The 14,877-nt window shown below is 40.0% G+C and overlaps 1 protein-coding gene across 2 annotated transcripts in view; it reads right to left on the bottom strand.

Moving 5' to 3' along the window:
• Positions 1-6,603: 6,603 nt before the first annotated feature.
• onecut2 (one cut homeobox 2) overlaps positions 6,604-14,877 on the bottom strand; it is a 34,901-nt gene continuing 26,627 nt past the window's right edge. For both annotated transcript variants that reach the window (XM_076079814.1, XM_076079813.1), the window contains one exon: positions 6,604-6,893. In XM_076079814.1, coding sequence (XP_075935929.1) covers positions 6,604-6,893 — 290 coding nt within the window. The remainder of the gene's footprint in view (positions 6,894-14,877) is intronic.

Here is a 14,877-nt window from a genome sequence, read left to right on the forward strand (position 1 = left end):
ACTGCATCTTTGATGCAACTAACATTCTTAAATACTCATAAATATCCATAAAAAAATCAATTACATCTAATTAAATAACATTAAATTATTAAGTACAAAACTAGCGTGTTCTAAAACACCTCATAAATAAATACAGCATTGAACAGAAAGAAAAGGGAACATACAATGTAAACTTTGGCAAAGCTAATCATTAAGGGAAAAAGGGTTCAGAGGGAGATTTGGCAACAAATATGTTCACTTAAATTAATTCACAATTAAAAAGAAAACATAAATTCCATAAAATAAAAAATAAAAATCGCATATTGCAAAAACCTAGGAAGGAACATAGTCGTAATAGTAGACACATAAGTATTGGCAAATAATTGTAAGTACTTAAAAACAAACAATGAAAACCTCTTTGGGACAGTTTTTTTGGTTTCATACCCATTTTTTGTTCTTTTTTTGGTTTGGCAGGTTTTTGCCTGTGTTACATCCAGACAGAACTGCAAGTGGGAATGGAAAATGGCCGCCACCCCCCTGAGCCACAAGCCACGCCCCTCCATTGGGCGTAGTCAGCAGGATTGGAGGGTCAGGTGGGCGGAGGATTTCTTTGGACTAGAAGCTTTACATACAGAAAGAGAGAGAGAAAACTAAGGATAAAGCTATTTGACCGATATTTTAGCAGTTTCTCTCAGCGGGCGAAGTGTTTTTTGGTTTTGTTTCATTTATTGTCGTTGTATATATGGAGCAGCAGCATAGTTCCTCCCCCCTAAAGAACACGCTAACGTGGGTTTGTTAGCAATGGACAGTTAGTATGTCCAATTATCACTCTCTCTGAGGCTCCTCCTCCAGCATGGCAATGTGGGCTATAACTAACTGTGGTGTAATGATATTTCGACAATTTTCTGTCCTCTTAAGAACTTTTCCACCCAAGCTAGCAGTGCTTTTGTTTGGTAGCCAAAACTCAACTAACATCCGCTGGATTGTCCTCAGTAATTTGGGTCTGTTGCCACATCTCTTCATTTTGAAACTTAGAATTGGAATTCAGTGGGTTGTTTTCAAACTTTTCAAACTCAAAGTATCTCAAATAAGAAAAGTGAGGAAGCCTGATTTCTATTCTATACGCCTGTGAAACTCAGGGTTCAGAATGGGTGACATTTTGTTTTTCAGTTAGTTCCTTTTTTCACTTTGTATTTATAATTGCAGATTAAATGATTACGGTCATAATTTGTAAATGGCCCAATTTTTTTCTTTTCTGGTTCCTGCTAGGCTTGGGTTGAAAAGGTAAAAAATCAGAGGCGGTGAGTTGAACAACACTGTGAGTGACGTTGATTGATCTAGATTGCAGATTCAGGATCTGTCCGGGACTGTCAAAATGAGTATGGAAAAAAGAAAAAGATCTGTGTGTGCTACTGTTTTGTACAGCAGAAAATCTTTGGTATGTACTGTACGTTTCACATAGCATAACATTGTCACTCTCTCCGCAGTAGGAAGTGTGCCGGACAACAGCCAGTTCAACATGAAAAAGTGGCCTATTTGAATCCCCAGACTGGGTGGAAGCAAAATGGAAGATGGAAGCTTCTGAGTAACAGTCAACAAGCTCGTTGGTGGGATTTTTTTTCCCCTCGATGCCGACGCACCAAGCTGCTTGTGTCAAACCGCATGGACGTGAAGCAGGGGGGAAAATAAACCGTCCCTGTGCTGTTGTCTGGCAGCTTTTGTTTCTACTGCTGGAGATTGTTGGAGGTAGACTTTGTCCTGTGGAGCAGGTAATGACTTGTGGTGGAAAAAAAACAAGAACACACAAACAGCAACATCAGCCATCTTAGAAACTCCCGAGACGTGTTTCTCTTTTTTCGAGCATCAAACGTTTGTGGTAATGTTTGGTCATTGCCGTGCGTGTGAAGGATTTATAACTATAATGGCTGCATGTGTTGACGCCATGCTGGAGGAATGACCAATCAAAACACCAGATGTTTTCATTTCAGCTTTGTAAGATACAATACAGACCCATATGAGTGTCTGCCGTGGGGAAAATGAAGCGCGCTATTAGCTGGCAGAATGCTAGCTATCCTGAAAGGAACTGTGATTGAGCGTCCTGGCTACCTTTCTCAACTTGTAAGTATAGAAGGATGCAAAACTGCTACAGGCCTGAAAGTTAAAGTATAGACAAGCTTGATTAGCCTACATGCTAACCCTGACAGTTTTGCGTGCAACAGATGTAGTAAAATAATAATTAGTGAGTGAAAAGTCCAGAGGGTCCTTTTCGGGGGGAGGAGGATTTGCGACTGGAGTTAACGGTGAATCTTTGGTTTGTTAGCTGATGAGGTTTCTGTTGTTCTTTTAACCGTTTTTTTACTTTGAAAAACTGCATAGGCACACGTTAAAGACACTCTTCAACCGTGAGAGACACATTAATGTTCTGCCGTTTTTTGGGGGTCGGAGAGAAGAAAATGGTCGACGGCATCCTCCGTTGGTTCCTTCCCTCCTTCCCGTGTGGTTTTACCCTTTTCAGTCCCCAACTTGCTTCCCCTTAAAGATGGCCTGATGCAACATCAGGCAGAACAAAGCTACTTCTCCGATCCCGTGATGTCATCCTTTCTCCTGTCCTTCTTCTCGTCGTTGACGACATCCTCCATTCTGGAGATTGTCGCCACCACTCTTTTTTTGTGTTTTTTTTTTTTTTTTTTTTTTTTTTGGTAATAATTCTCTTCCATCTTCAGTTTTTCCATTTGTTGGTACAGTTAGGTGCAGAAAAAGGTTTTCTTTGGTTTCGATTTGTCAATAAATAGAAAAAGTCTCAAGTGTCCATTTTTTTTAAATTTTAAATCGTTCTTAAAGCCTTTGGCTTGTCTCTAACCAGGCCGGGACTCAGCCTGGGGTTTTCTAAGGAGCAGGGGCTGCTGACTGACGCCTTTCCTTTGGTTTTGTTTCTATTTTTGGTTCGATAGCTTGAGTGAAAGATGATTGATGAGGTGATTGCGGATGGTAAGGCTGTTGAACTGGAGTAGGACGTGGCGGCGGTTGAGGTTTTTTGGGTGCGCTAGTATTTACATCATGTGTCAAGGCTGTACAGTGTGACGGATCAAAGTAAAATGAATGGGTGTTGTGGGATTTGGTAGCGATGGATGCTTGGTGAGGTTTGTACGGACACGAAGAGAGTCAGAGAGACAGACAGACAAATGTTGTCTCTGTGTCTCAGTCCATCTGTCTTTTTTTACCAAGCATCCAACTCTACTATGCTGCAAACAAGTTCCATCTTAGAGCCATCTAAGATTTTTCTTAGAGACAACGGTTGAGTGGTAAGGGTTAGGTTTTCACCACTATCAACAAGGAAACACGTTCGGAAAAAATTCCATTTTCTCATTAAAAATTTGAAGTCTGAAGATGTTACTTTATTAGCGTTTGCAGCGATAATACCGATCTTCCAGCCCGCTGACCTTCTGGAAGAGACGGACCTGCCAGGCATCGTCTTTAGATTGTCCTCTTTAACTATTACAAAGGCCCTGATTCGCCTGGACAGTTCGTCTTCCGTGGGTTCAGACGGTTTACTGGTTCTGCTGTTGTATCACTTGATGTGTTAAGAGTCTGCGGTTTGTTTTTCGAGGTATCTGTGATGGCAGCTGGAGGCTTCAAGAAAGCATCTTAGTTACAGCTGGATTTACACCAAAAGGTCAAATTGTAAGGCTCTGAGCAAGCTTTGCCCAAGAACCCCTTCAGCAATGACAAACCAACAGTCAAAGATTTGTAAAATATGCACAGACTCTGGACATGGGCACTGGAAGATTGTGTCAAATCTACAGTGTGTTGCGTAAGGTAAGAATTTCGGTCGTGATCGTGCTAAAAACTAGACGGCCCTTCTGTAAAAAGGGCCGGGCGCTTCAGACAAACTCTGTCCTACATCGGAATAATCATCCCACAATTTTGTAACCCTCTGAGAAAGACAATCAATCCTGTTTTACACAGTGATTGGCCAGGTGTGCTGTGGTGTGACAGTAGCCGGGGTTAGACTCAACTACTTCCATCACTTTCTGTGTGTGGTCCAACACCACGAATGCCTTCGAGGACAGATTGTCGCCATTTGTATGGGTCGTTGGACCTTGCCTATTGTTATGATTGGGCGAATGGGGCCATTTGGAAAAGGTGGAAACAGTTTGGTCTCTAGATGTAGTCGGGCAACATGTTTGAAGCATACCTTGGCCTTAAGTGTCAAACTACCTCTTTTTTTAGTGCTGTCCGTGCTCATTTCACAAAACTTTGTCAGAAATGGCTCAAGAAACCAATATGTGTGCAACCGTGTCTTGTCGCTTCTGCTGGTTTGTTAAAAGCCCAGGAGCTCTTGCCGCTAAGCACTCTTTTGGTTAAACATGGATTATAAACATAACTTTAAGCTTTAATGCTTTGTAAGGGATTGATGACTTTCTGGTTGTTTTGTGTCCAAACACACTGCATTTATATGCGAACAGGGACTTTACCCATTTTATCTTACACCCATCTAAACGGGGAGAAGTAACAAGTAAAGCCTTTTGTGTTTGTGTAAATCCAGGCTGGATTTGGCGATTTCTATCTCTGAAAGAGAGCTATAGCTGTAGAGAAAATGGAGTTTAGGCATTAAAAAATCTGCCTTCAAAACATTTTACCACATTTTGGACCACAGATGTGGCTCAAATTGTTAAAAAATTTCAGTGACAGCTCAAACAGCACCAGTTTTAGCGTTTTAATTGGCGTCTTTGTTGTAATTGTTGCTAAGATGCTAGGCTGGAAACCACTGCCCTGATGGATGAGTTATCATGGTAATACAAATTATGGGTGTGTGAAGCCAGGGTAAACTTTGGTTCGCTTTGGTTTAGCTGACAACGTTTCGGTCAGGGTGGGGATTTCCGGGGGAACGTTCGGGAAATGACTCTTCAAAGTTGTGTGTCTTTGTGTGAAGCAGGTGTATTTGCTTGTCTGCAACAGAGTGTGTCTTACGAGCATGTTTGTACATTACAGTGTGTAACGACAGAATGCCGAATGGATTTCAGCCACTGTTTAGAAAAAATGGTATCCTGAGTTTTCTAAGATGTGAAGACCACTCGGCTTAGCAGAGAGCCCCGGTTCTATTGCAAAGAAAATGTGCTTCAAGATTGTGCTCACATACGTTGTTTATATTCATATATAATACCCCAAAACTCCACTGAACGCTAAGTATGCTGAGAGAGAAAGCTTGTGTGTCGGTGAACGGTCGTGTATCTGTGTGTTTGTGCTTGCATATTTTGCCATTTCCTAACTTTAAGAATCCTCAATGCCCCCCCTTAAAGAGTCCAATTAATACATCTTTTTGGGGGGTAAAATTGAAGAGTTTTGTCTCCAAAAAATGACAGAAATCTCATCATTTTGTAAAAAAAAAAGAAAAAAGAAAAAAAAAGTTGGTTATGAAGTCATAATTTAAGAAAATAATAATCCATCTACAACCTGGAACATTTATATATATATATATATATATATATATTCCAGAGATCAACTTCAGGTACGTATTTTCCTTTTAAAAATGGACATAGAACATTTTGGAAGTAAACTCTTCAGCTCTGATCTCAGAAAACAGACATTGGTTTTTCTGTTAGTGTTTGTGAGCCTGACGGTTCACATCAGGGACTGCACAGCCAAATGAACACAGTTGTTGGACTGTTTTTTCCTCCATCGCTCAGCCATTAATTGACACATGCATAAACTGACAAGCTGAACCTACTGATTTAGATGAATAAATCATTGAATGTTTGACTAGATCATTTGAACATAACAACCACTAGCTTTTCCCAAGCATACTGAGCACACTCAGTCCAAGCCAGTTAGTGGGCCTCATGCGAAGACTATTTTTATGGTTTCTTATGACTGAGAAAATGTCCCCTATACATCTTTGGTTTGGTTAAAAAAAAAAACTGTAATCCACAGTCCAACTTCACCCTAAACTGCACAAACTGACCTCCTTTTGTTTTGAATCACGCTTCAGCTACAGCGATCTGAATTTGACTGTGCGATCTCTGAAACCAGACTTCTGAACGCGAAAGTCTTCAACTCTGCCCAAAACAGATGCATCATTGCCATCTTTGGGACATTTGAAGGTCGAATACAATTCCATAGAGAATTTTTCATAAAGCTTCTATTGGTTTCTTGTTTGGTCGGTTGGCTCCTAGCTTATATATATTGCATAATAGAAAACATACGTCGTCTTCTAGTCTTTGGTATTTGGGCTAGTGTGTCAGCTTATTGTCCTAAAGGAGACATCAGCAGTGAAAGTCTTTGATTTAAAAGTTGTTTCCCCACCCAATGAGGTTTCTATGTTTTATAGGTGAGTTTACCCTTCGGCTTTGTTATGGATTCACGATGATTTTGCAAAAAGGCGGTTAGGCTACAAACAATTCGTCGCAGTGAGCAGCCCCTCTCAGTTTGTCACCCTTTGACGAAAGCAGAACGGACAAACAAATAAAAAATATGTAAAAAGTTAGGTTTTTCCTCCTCGCTTCGACCGGACGAAACCTCGACCTGCGCCCCTCAACCCCACCGTCCCTCCCCGTTTCTCCGCCCCCGCCCGAGACCCATCCCCCCCCGTGCTCCCCTCCCCCTCCCCCTCCTCGCATTCTATTATCACGCTTTGGTACAAGTGCTGGACGCCGAGGAATGGGCGCCGGGGCTGCCTCCGTCGTCTGTCCATTTGTCCAGGCTCCGGCGGCGGGCGTTCATGAAGAAGTTGCTGACGGTGGTGAGTTCGAGGCCCAGCTGCTGTGAGATGGTGAGCTGCATCTCCTTGGACGGCCGCTTGTTCTCCTTAAAGATGGCCAGCAGGGTGCGCCGCTGCAGGTCGGTGAAGACCAGCCGCGACTTCTTCGGCGTGTTGTTGCGGTCCTTCCCTGTGTCCTGCTCCTTCCGTTTGCACGCTGCGGGGGGGGGGGGGGGGGGGGGAAGACGATGAGAGAGGAGAGCAGAGGAGAGGTGGTAGGAGGAAGAGACAGAAAATAAAAGGGTTAGTGTTGTTTGTAGTAGTTGAACAACAGTTAAATATTGGATGATGTGAAACACAAACTGATGGTCTTGTTGACAGAAGTTCATGTTCCTGTACATCTGATGTCTTATTCTCCCACTGAGTCATCACTACATTTAATCAATACAGCTCAGGCGTTCAACTCATAAGAATCATATGAGAAGTAGAATGCAATGTGAAAGTTTGAGATGTAGCGGTGAAGTTTAATGATGGATGTTTAGATATTTAGCATGTTTTCACGCTTAATCCGTTTGGTTCATTTCAAACGAACTCTGGTGCGTTTTTCTTGTTTGATCTTTTTTTTTTTTTTTTACTGACCAGCAGGGGGCGACTCCTCAAGTTGCAAAAAGAAGTCTGATAGAAATCTATGAGAAACTGACTATTTCTCTTTTGATTTATTACCTCAGTAAACATGAGTTTATGGTCTCAATCTCTAGTTTCAAGTCTTCTTCAATACAGCAGGATGTTCATTTAGTAAATTATGGTCCATTTAGAGTCAAATAGACCATAAAGCAGAGTATGCTTTAGGGCGGGGCTAACTGTGATTGACAGGTCGCTGCTGCTACCAGCAGATCGTTGCATCACTCCTCCGCATTCGAAATATGGTCACTTGCATTTATCAATTACAAAAAACAACAACATGGCTACGCCGAAATCGCCCAACTCGAGGCTTTAAAACGTCAGTCTACAAACCAATGGGTGACCTCATGATGACTACGTCCACTTCTTGTAAACAGTCTATAGGCTGGGTGTGAAAGCTGTCAATCGAACTCTGATGCGGACTCTGCAACCAGACCAAGACTGCCTAAAACTGTGGGTCTACCCCCACCTCGAAGTAAACTCTGGTGCAGTTTGGGAGTGGTGTGTTTTTGTTGGATAAATACTATAAGTCCATCAGAAAGAGGGGCGCTCTGGTCCCAGCGGTTAAGGCACAGACCATGAACTATGTCGCATGTTGTTCCACATTTCTCTTTCCTTGTCCAACCGTCTCTCTGCTGTCGGCTGTCCAATAAAGCAGTGGTTCCCAACTTTTTTCTTCAAGCCCAAAAAAATGACGAATCCACGAACAAAATCCTAAATCCTCAATTTAAATTTAAATCTGTTAGTCTGTTTCTATTAAACCAACTTTCTTGAATGAATATAACTCGTCCATTTCCTCGACATAAACAAAGTGATGGCGTCTTGACGGATTTTTCTTTTAGACTTCACAACGCTCCAGAGTTATTGAAAATGTTTGGATCTCACGAGTCGGAAACCATCCTAGTCGTAGGTTGGGAACCATCACAATAAAGGTTAAAAAAAAAGAGTAAAAAACACAGGTGTGTTGTGTATTTTAGCAGTTCCTCATTAATCGTATCCCCACATCATTTTATAGATGCATCTTTTTCATCCTGTTTTGTATGATAATGTATGAGGCTCAGTAGCTAACAGCGCAAACTACGGCGAAAAGTGCTGACAGAGCTAACAGTGTTTACATGACGGGGAACCGAAGGGTGGCCGCTACGCTTGGCGCTATCAGCTGTAACATCGCTAATAGCTGTTTGCTGCAATATTAAATGATCAGAATGTTAAATGCAGTTCCTTTAATGCTCACTCTTAAGCGCTTGCTTTGGGAAAAGTGAGTTGAAATGTAAAGGAGGGCACACCACCTAAATTAAGAATTCCAGTATGATATTTCAGTCCATGGTGGAGGAAGTTAGATCAATCTGTGATTCTAAATTGCCTGTAGGTGTCGATGTGAGCGTGAATGGTTGTCCCTGAAAAGGATAAGCGATTACGGATAGTGGATGGATGGCTACTCAAATTAGCTTTATTCTATTCTATTTTCAGTTGTGACTGAAAAAGTGCTGACAGAGCTAACAGTGTTACACTGTTACGTTCCCCTTTTTGGCATCTAAGGGATGCAGAGAGTAACGGTGTTATTTTCCTGGAGAAATAACACCGTTTCTCCCCGCATCCCTTAGATGCCAGAACGGGGAACGTAACAGTAACGATAATAATAACGATAATTTTTTACATAATAGTATAATATAATTGCAATAATAGTAATAAAACACCTTTTATAATGTGTTTGCTGTTGTATCTCAGTCAGTCACTGAGGAGGAGGTCTGGGTGAGTTTGATTTGATTACCTCTCTGAATTAAGTCAGTATGAATGAGGTTAAGTGGTCAACACACACACACACACACACACACACACACACACACACACACACACACACACACACACACACACACATACACACAGCTTCTTATCACAGCGTTTAGCGACCTGACGACAGATGCAAATGAAAGATGGCCAGCATCTTGTTTCTCTGCTGCTCTCTATCTCGTAATAACTGGTTGAGTGTCTTTATAGCCTTCGTGATCAATCCACATAGCTAATGTTTACACTGAGTGAAACATTCAAACCGCAGACCCCATGTTTTTTTTTTCATGGCTGGACATATTCTACATGTGTTTAGACACGTTTTCCCCCGAAAAATTCAGCCTGATGAGTTTGGTGTCTTTGTCGTCAGTGGGATTTATTTCTTAAGTTTAGCATTGTGGCTAGTTGCTGGGCTGGGATGGATCAATTGAAAATGTCACTGTTGTTCATTATACAGGTGGCAACTCTCCTTCTGCTCTCCGGGTAAATAGGTGAAATGTTATAAAGACTTCATGTTTTACTCCACACTCTCAGGAGTTGTAATACAATTTGTCACTGACAGGTGGTGCTATTGATCTCTGCATATGAGGAGCCACGCACACTGGATTTAAAGCATATAGTCAGTGTCTGAGTGTCTGAGTGTGTGTGTGTGTGTGTGTGTGTGTGTGTGTTTGTGTGTGAGAATTACTCACATTGTGGGGACATACATCTGTTTACTTGCCTTCCTTTTGGGGACAAAATGCACGTCTCCCGTTAAATACAGTTTAGGATGAGGACGTGGTTTATGCTTTGTTTTTTTAGAGGGTTAGGATTAGGATTAGACAAGTAGTGGTTATGGTTGTGGTTTGAGTAAATCTCCAGGAAATGATTGTAAGTCAATGTAATGTCCTCTAAAGTAATGGAAACATGACTGTGTGTGTGTGTGTGTGTGTGTGTGTGTGTGTGTGTGTGTGTGTGTGTGTGTGTGTGTGTGTGTGTGTGAGAGAGAGACAGACAGAGATCAAAAGAGACACGTCTGCTTAGAATCATCAGACGTACGTATAATGACAAATTGTGAATGAAAGGCCAAATTGAAATTAGACTGTCATAATAATAATAATAGCTATTATCAGAATCTGCCTGGTCTTTTAAATGAACGCTATAAAACATGTTAATCCACATGTTTTGCCAGTGCTACCATTTTTTTCAACCTGTTTTGATTAAACCCTGTTTCATGTCATCTTTTTTAAATCTCTCGTTATTCCTGATTTTATTTTAGAGCACTTTATTATTATTAATGTTATTATTACTGGATTTAAAAGTGCTGTTAAACTTATTATTGATATTTATATGGATAGGACATATTCTATAGGGTATATAGAAGAATGTCACCATCAACGCAAAACTGTGTCACAGTTTTTGTTCTTGTTAGCGTAAACTAGAAAGGATCTTGGACGTTGGACCTGACTGACGTTGGACCTGACTATTTACTGGGTGATCTTTGTGATAAAACATCCGACTGTGAGCCAACGTGTGTTTCTAGCAGCTCAACTGATAATGACTCTCGGAACCCCAAATAATTTGTCTTTAACTGTGTTAAAACCTTTATTTAAACAAGGACGAACATGAACAGTGTTATTTTCACTACTACTTTTTCTACTGCGAGTAGTAAACCTACTACACCTGCTATGTGATTATCACGGCCATTGTACAACTCTTTATGCTAGCCGCTAATATGTTTTTTGTTATCACTAGCAGTAATAATAATTTGTGCCAGGTAGTGCCAAAACAATCCACCCACAAGGCTTTTATTGTGAAATTTGAAGTGTTTTGACATTTCTGTCCGATGAACTCCTTCTGTTCTATTGATAGGAGGAAAATCCTGTCTTCACCTAATTAATATAATATGATAAGGATAATACTATAAGAAAATAAGACTTTTCAAAAATAAATAATTTAAAAGACACAAGGAGGATAAAAATAAGGTTAAAAGTAGATGAAAGCATGAAATGGAGTGGAATGGTAAAACCAGAAGAGACATATTAAATATTACCAAAAACTTTCCTTTAAAAATGTTTTAAGAAGTGATTTACTACTACTACTACTACTACTACTACTACTACTATTACTACTACTATTACTGCTACTACTACTGCTACTACTACTACTACTAATAATAATGATTCATGTCAAAATATGTCAAGGTATTCTAGGATCAAATTAGTTTGACAAATTAATGTTTTTTGTGCATATATACATACAAAAATACACTCAAAATAGTGTCTTCACTTATAATAGTTGCAGTTCTATAATTAAGGCTACAGAAAAAAGAATATTTATATGATTTATTTTGTGCACTTTTGTAGTGTTTGTTTTGCACCTGGCATTTCCTGACTGGACTTGTGTTGATCATCGTGAAGCTCTGGTAGCTGTGAGTAACTGGAGGTACTTCCACCTGACAGAAAAGAGTATACAGGTTTTTATTTTCAGTATTCCTTCCATGCATATTTCATGCATGCATTATGAAACACAACGGTCGACAGTTCTGAGCTGACTGTGGCTGCCCCCGCCTTGTTTTCACTTTGATTCACACATTTCATTTCACATTTCCTGGTGGCCCGTCACAAAAAAGTACATCTGGTTCCAGATTCATATAATTATAATACATTTCGTTATTTTATATGTATATTACACAACAGCTTCTTTTGGTAAATGAGAAAAAAAAATTTGGTAGAAAAATTGTACAATTAAAAAATGCATTGATTTAATACTAATAAAATTCAGTTTTGTATCGTCACTTTAGTTTCAAAAACATTTCAAACCATATTTGTCTCTTAATGCGGACCGCCCCAAAAAAGGAAAAAAAAAACAACACATTTAATTTCCAACCAAATTAAGCCCAGTTTAATGGCGGAATGCAATTTGAAATGATTCACTTAGTAATTTAAGAATTTCCCTCATGTACAGAAGATCATTATAGCCACATGTCAACATATCTTTGAGTCCTGAATAGAGATGCACAGGTCCAGGTACTGATATCAGATATCGGTCCTGTACTGACTTAAATAGCTGGACCAGGTCTCGTATCGGATTCCATTATTTTAATAAATAACATTCATATATTTGTATTTATTTGTTACATTTTGTTTGACGAAGTCAAGAGAGCAACGTTTAACTCTGTTGCAGCTAGAATTCACTTTAAACTCAAACACATTTCCCCATGTGGCCCTAATGCTCTTCCGTACACACCTAACATTGCTGGCTTCATCTGTGTGTTTCGGTGATGTCTTTTTGTCATTTAGTTGTATATCGCATGAATGTTCTGGAACTACTTTATTCGGACATGACGGCTGTTTGTTTAAGACATTCCACTGTGCACAAGTGCAGAATAACAAAACAGTGTTTGTTATTCTGTGTTGGGACGAATTCAAGTTGTTCAGACACTGTTTTTTTTGTCTGGATAGTTCCAAACATGCAGTTGTCACTAATGAAGACTGAAGATATAGGATGGAAGTACTGGTCTAATTATAAAAGTTTATTTGTTTTGCTGCATTGCTATAGGGAATCCAAAAATATCTCACGTGTGAAGAATCTCCTCAACCAACAACAAAAATAAATAAATAAATGTTTTGCAAAGGTCAAAAAATAAACAGTGAAATACGGTTTCAAATACTGCAAATAGATTTCCAGTGTACACCTTTCCCTCTCTGTCTCTCTCTTTGCAGCTTACTGTAGCTCGATGGAAAGCAGCTCTGCAGCAGTTCACGCCGGACTTAAAATAAATAAATAGTGCAGACGTGTTTACATTCAAAAAAAAGGGAGCAATCAAAATCACCCACCCATAAACACAGTGTGCCGTCAATGTGATCAAAGAGCACGCTCGAGTGATTTGATCGGGCTTTTTTTTTTTTTTTACCCCCCTCTGGTCGAGGTTACAGTGAGGATCAAATACGCAATTATATTATTCAAAAGGGGTTTACCGGTTTGAGGAGGGGAGACAGTAAGGAGGGGGGAGGGGCAGCCATTCTTTTAAAGTAAAAGGTTGAGTCAATAGGATCAATAAAGCAGGGTTCCTCTGTCTTTCATCAGCTCTCTCAGTCTCTCTCTCTCTCTAGACATAAGTGTGTTGCTAAACGAGATCAGCAGAAAACACCAGAATCTCTTCACCGTGTCTTTTTTTGAATCCTCTCTGTGTGACTCAGCTGTCACAGCCTCCCTCGTCTCTGTTATACTCAGTGATTCAAACTACAATCGCAGTCGTCATAGTTATTCCCCTAATATCACATCATCATCATCATCATCATCAGTATAACCTTCTCAACCATATGCCGATTCTCAAACGCTAAGTAGGGCTGTCACAATATCAGATGTTCACAACACAATTATCGTGTTCAATATAATTCACGATGACGATGTTATCACATTAATTGAATTAAAAAATAATATTTCATAAAATAATAACAATAACAATTATGTTATTAGCCAAATTCAACTTTAACTTTTAGTTTGTATCCATTTAGTCTCTTCTTGGCAAATGAATTACACTCCCGATACGAGTGTAGGAAGGTGGAGAATGTCTGTAATCATAACTGTATAAAAGGATTTAAGAGACACTGGATACTGCAATATTATCACGTGTGTTATGAACATGATATCCATATTTCATTTTTTAATACCACGATTATCGTCAATACTGGTATAACACTTCGCCCCTGATTTTGATCCTAATCTTGCCAGTTTTACACTGGAAGTCCAAGTTCCAAGGTATTGTGTCGACTCTTGTGTCTCAAACAATTTCAAACGATAGCCATCCTCTTTATAAGGGAAAGAAACATTCTATAACAACCTCATCACCACCATAATCATCTCGACCACAATGGTTCACATCAACATGATCATCTCATGACATGAATATCATGTTCATCACATTATGATCATCATCTTAGAGGAATAGTACAACATTTTGGGAATTTCATTTATTTGACGATCAATATAGCTCTCATGTCCGTATGCTAAGTTAGGTGGTCAAATCAGGACGTGGTTAGCCTAGCTCATTTCTTTTGTGCTTTCTTAGGGAGGTACTACGTGCTGGAACTATTTCTTGGCAAACAACACCTGTCGCCCAGTGACTGTGCACAGCCTTCCTGAAGCCTTCTCCTCACAATGAAGTTGCCAGGTTTGGTACCATCGCGACTGAAGAGAACAAAACCTGTGCTCACTGACTGCATCTGGCAACCTGTGCAGTAGCTGCAGATGCTGTGCAGAAAAAGCGGATGTCCACCTTAGGGCTGGACCCGAATATTTCGGCTACTAAGTTATTAATTCGTTGCGTAGATATTCGTTTTTTCAATTTTGGTATTCGTGAACAGAGAAATGTCTGAGTCCTTTCCGGGTCACGTCATGGAGATTAGCCAAGCCAGAGCCCTCAGTACCATTGCTTATGTTTGAGCGTAACACATGCAGGGCTCGGGCTGAGCAGAAACCTCCAGGTGGTTTATGCTAAGCTAGGCTAGGCTAGGCTATCAACGTCCTGACTCCAGCTCCGTACTTAACGCACAAACAATACATTGATATCTATCTTCTCCTCTCACTCTCAGAAAGAAAGCAAAAAAAAAACACAGTTCTTAAACTGTGAAACTATTCCTTCAACATCATTTGTTTTATTTTATTCTTCTAATCCCAATCCTTTGTAATCTAAGTCATCACTGCTGTAATTATTGTCATCACAATAACCATTATCACCAGCTTCAAAG

Source organism: Anarhichas minor, unplaced genomic scaffold (assembly GCF_050575085.1).
Source record: "Anarhichas minor isolate MPS153535 unplaced genomic scaffold, ASM5057508v1 ptg000073l, whole genome shotgun sequence".
NCBI classification, from domain to species: Eukaryota; Metazoa; Chordata; class Actinopteri; order Perciformes; family Anarhichadidae; genus Anarhichas; species Anarhichas minor.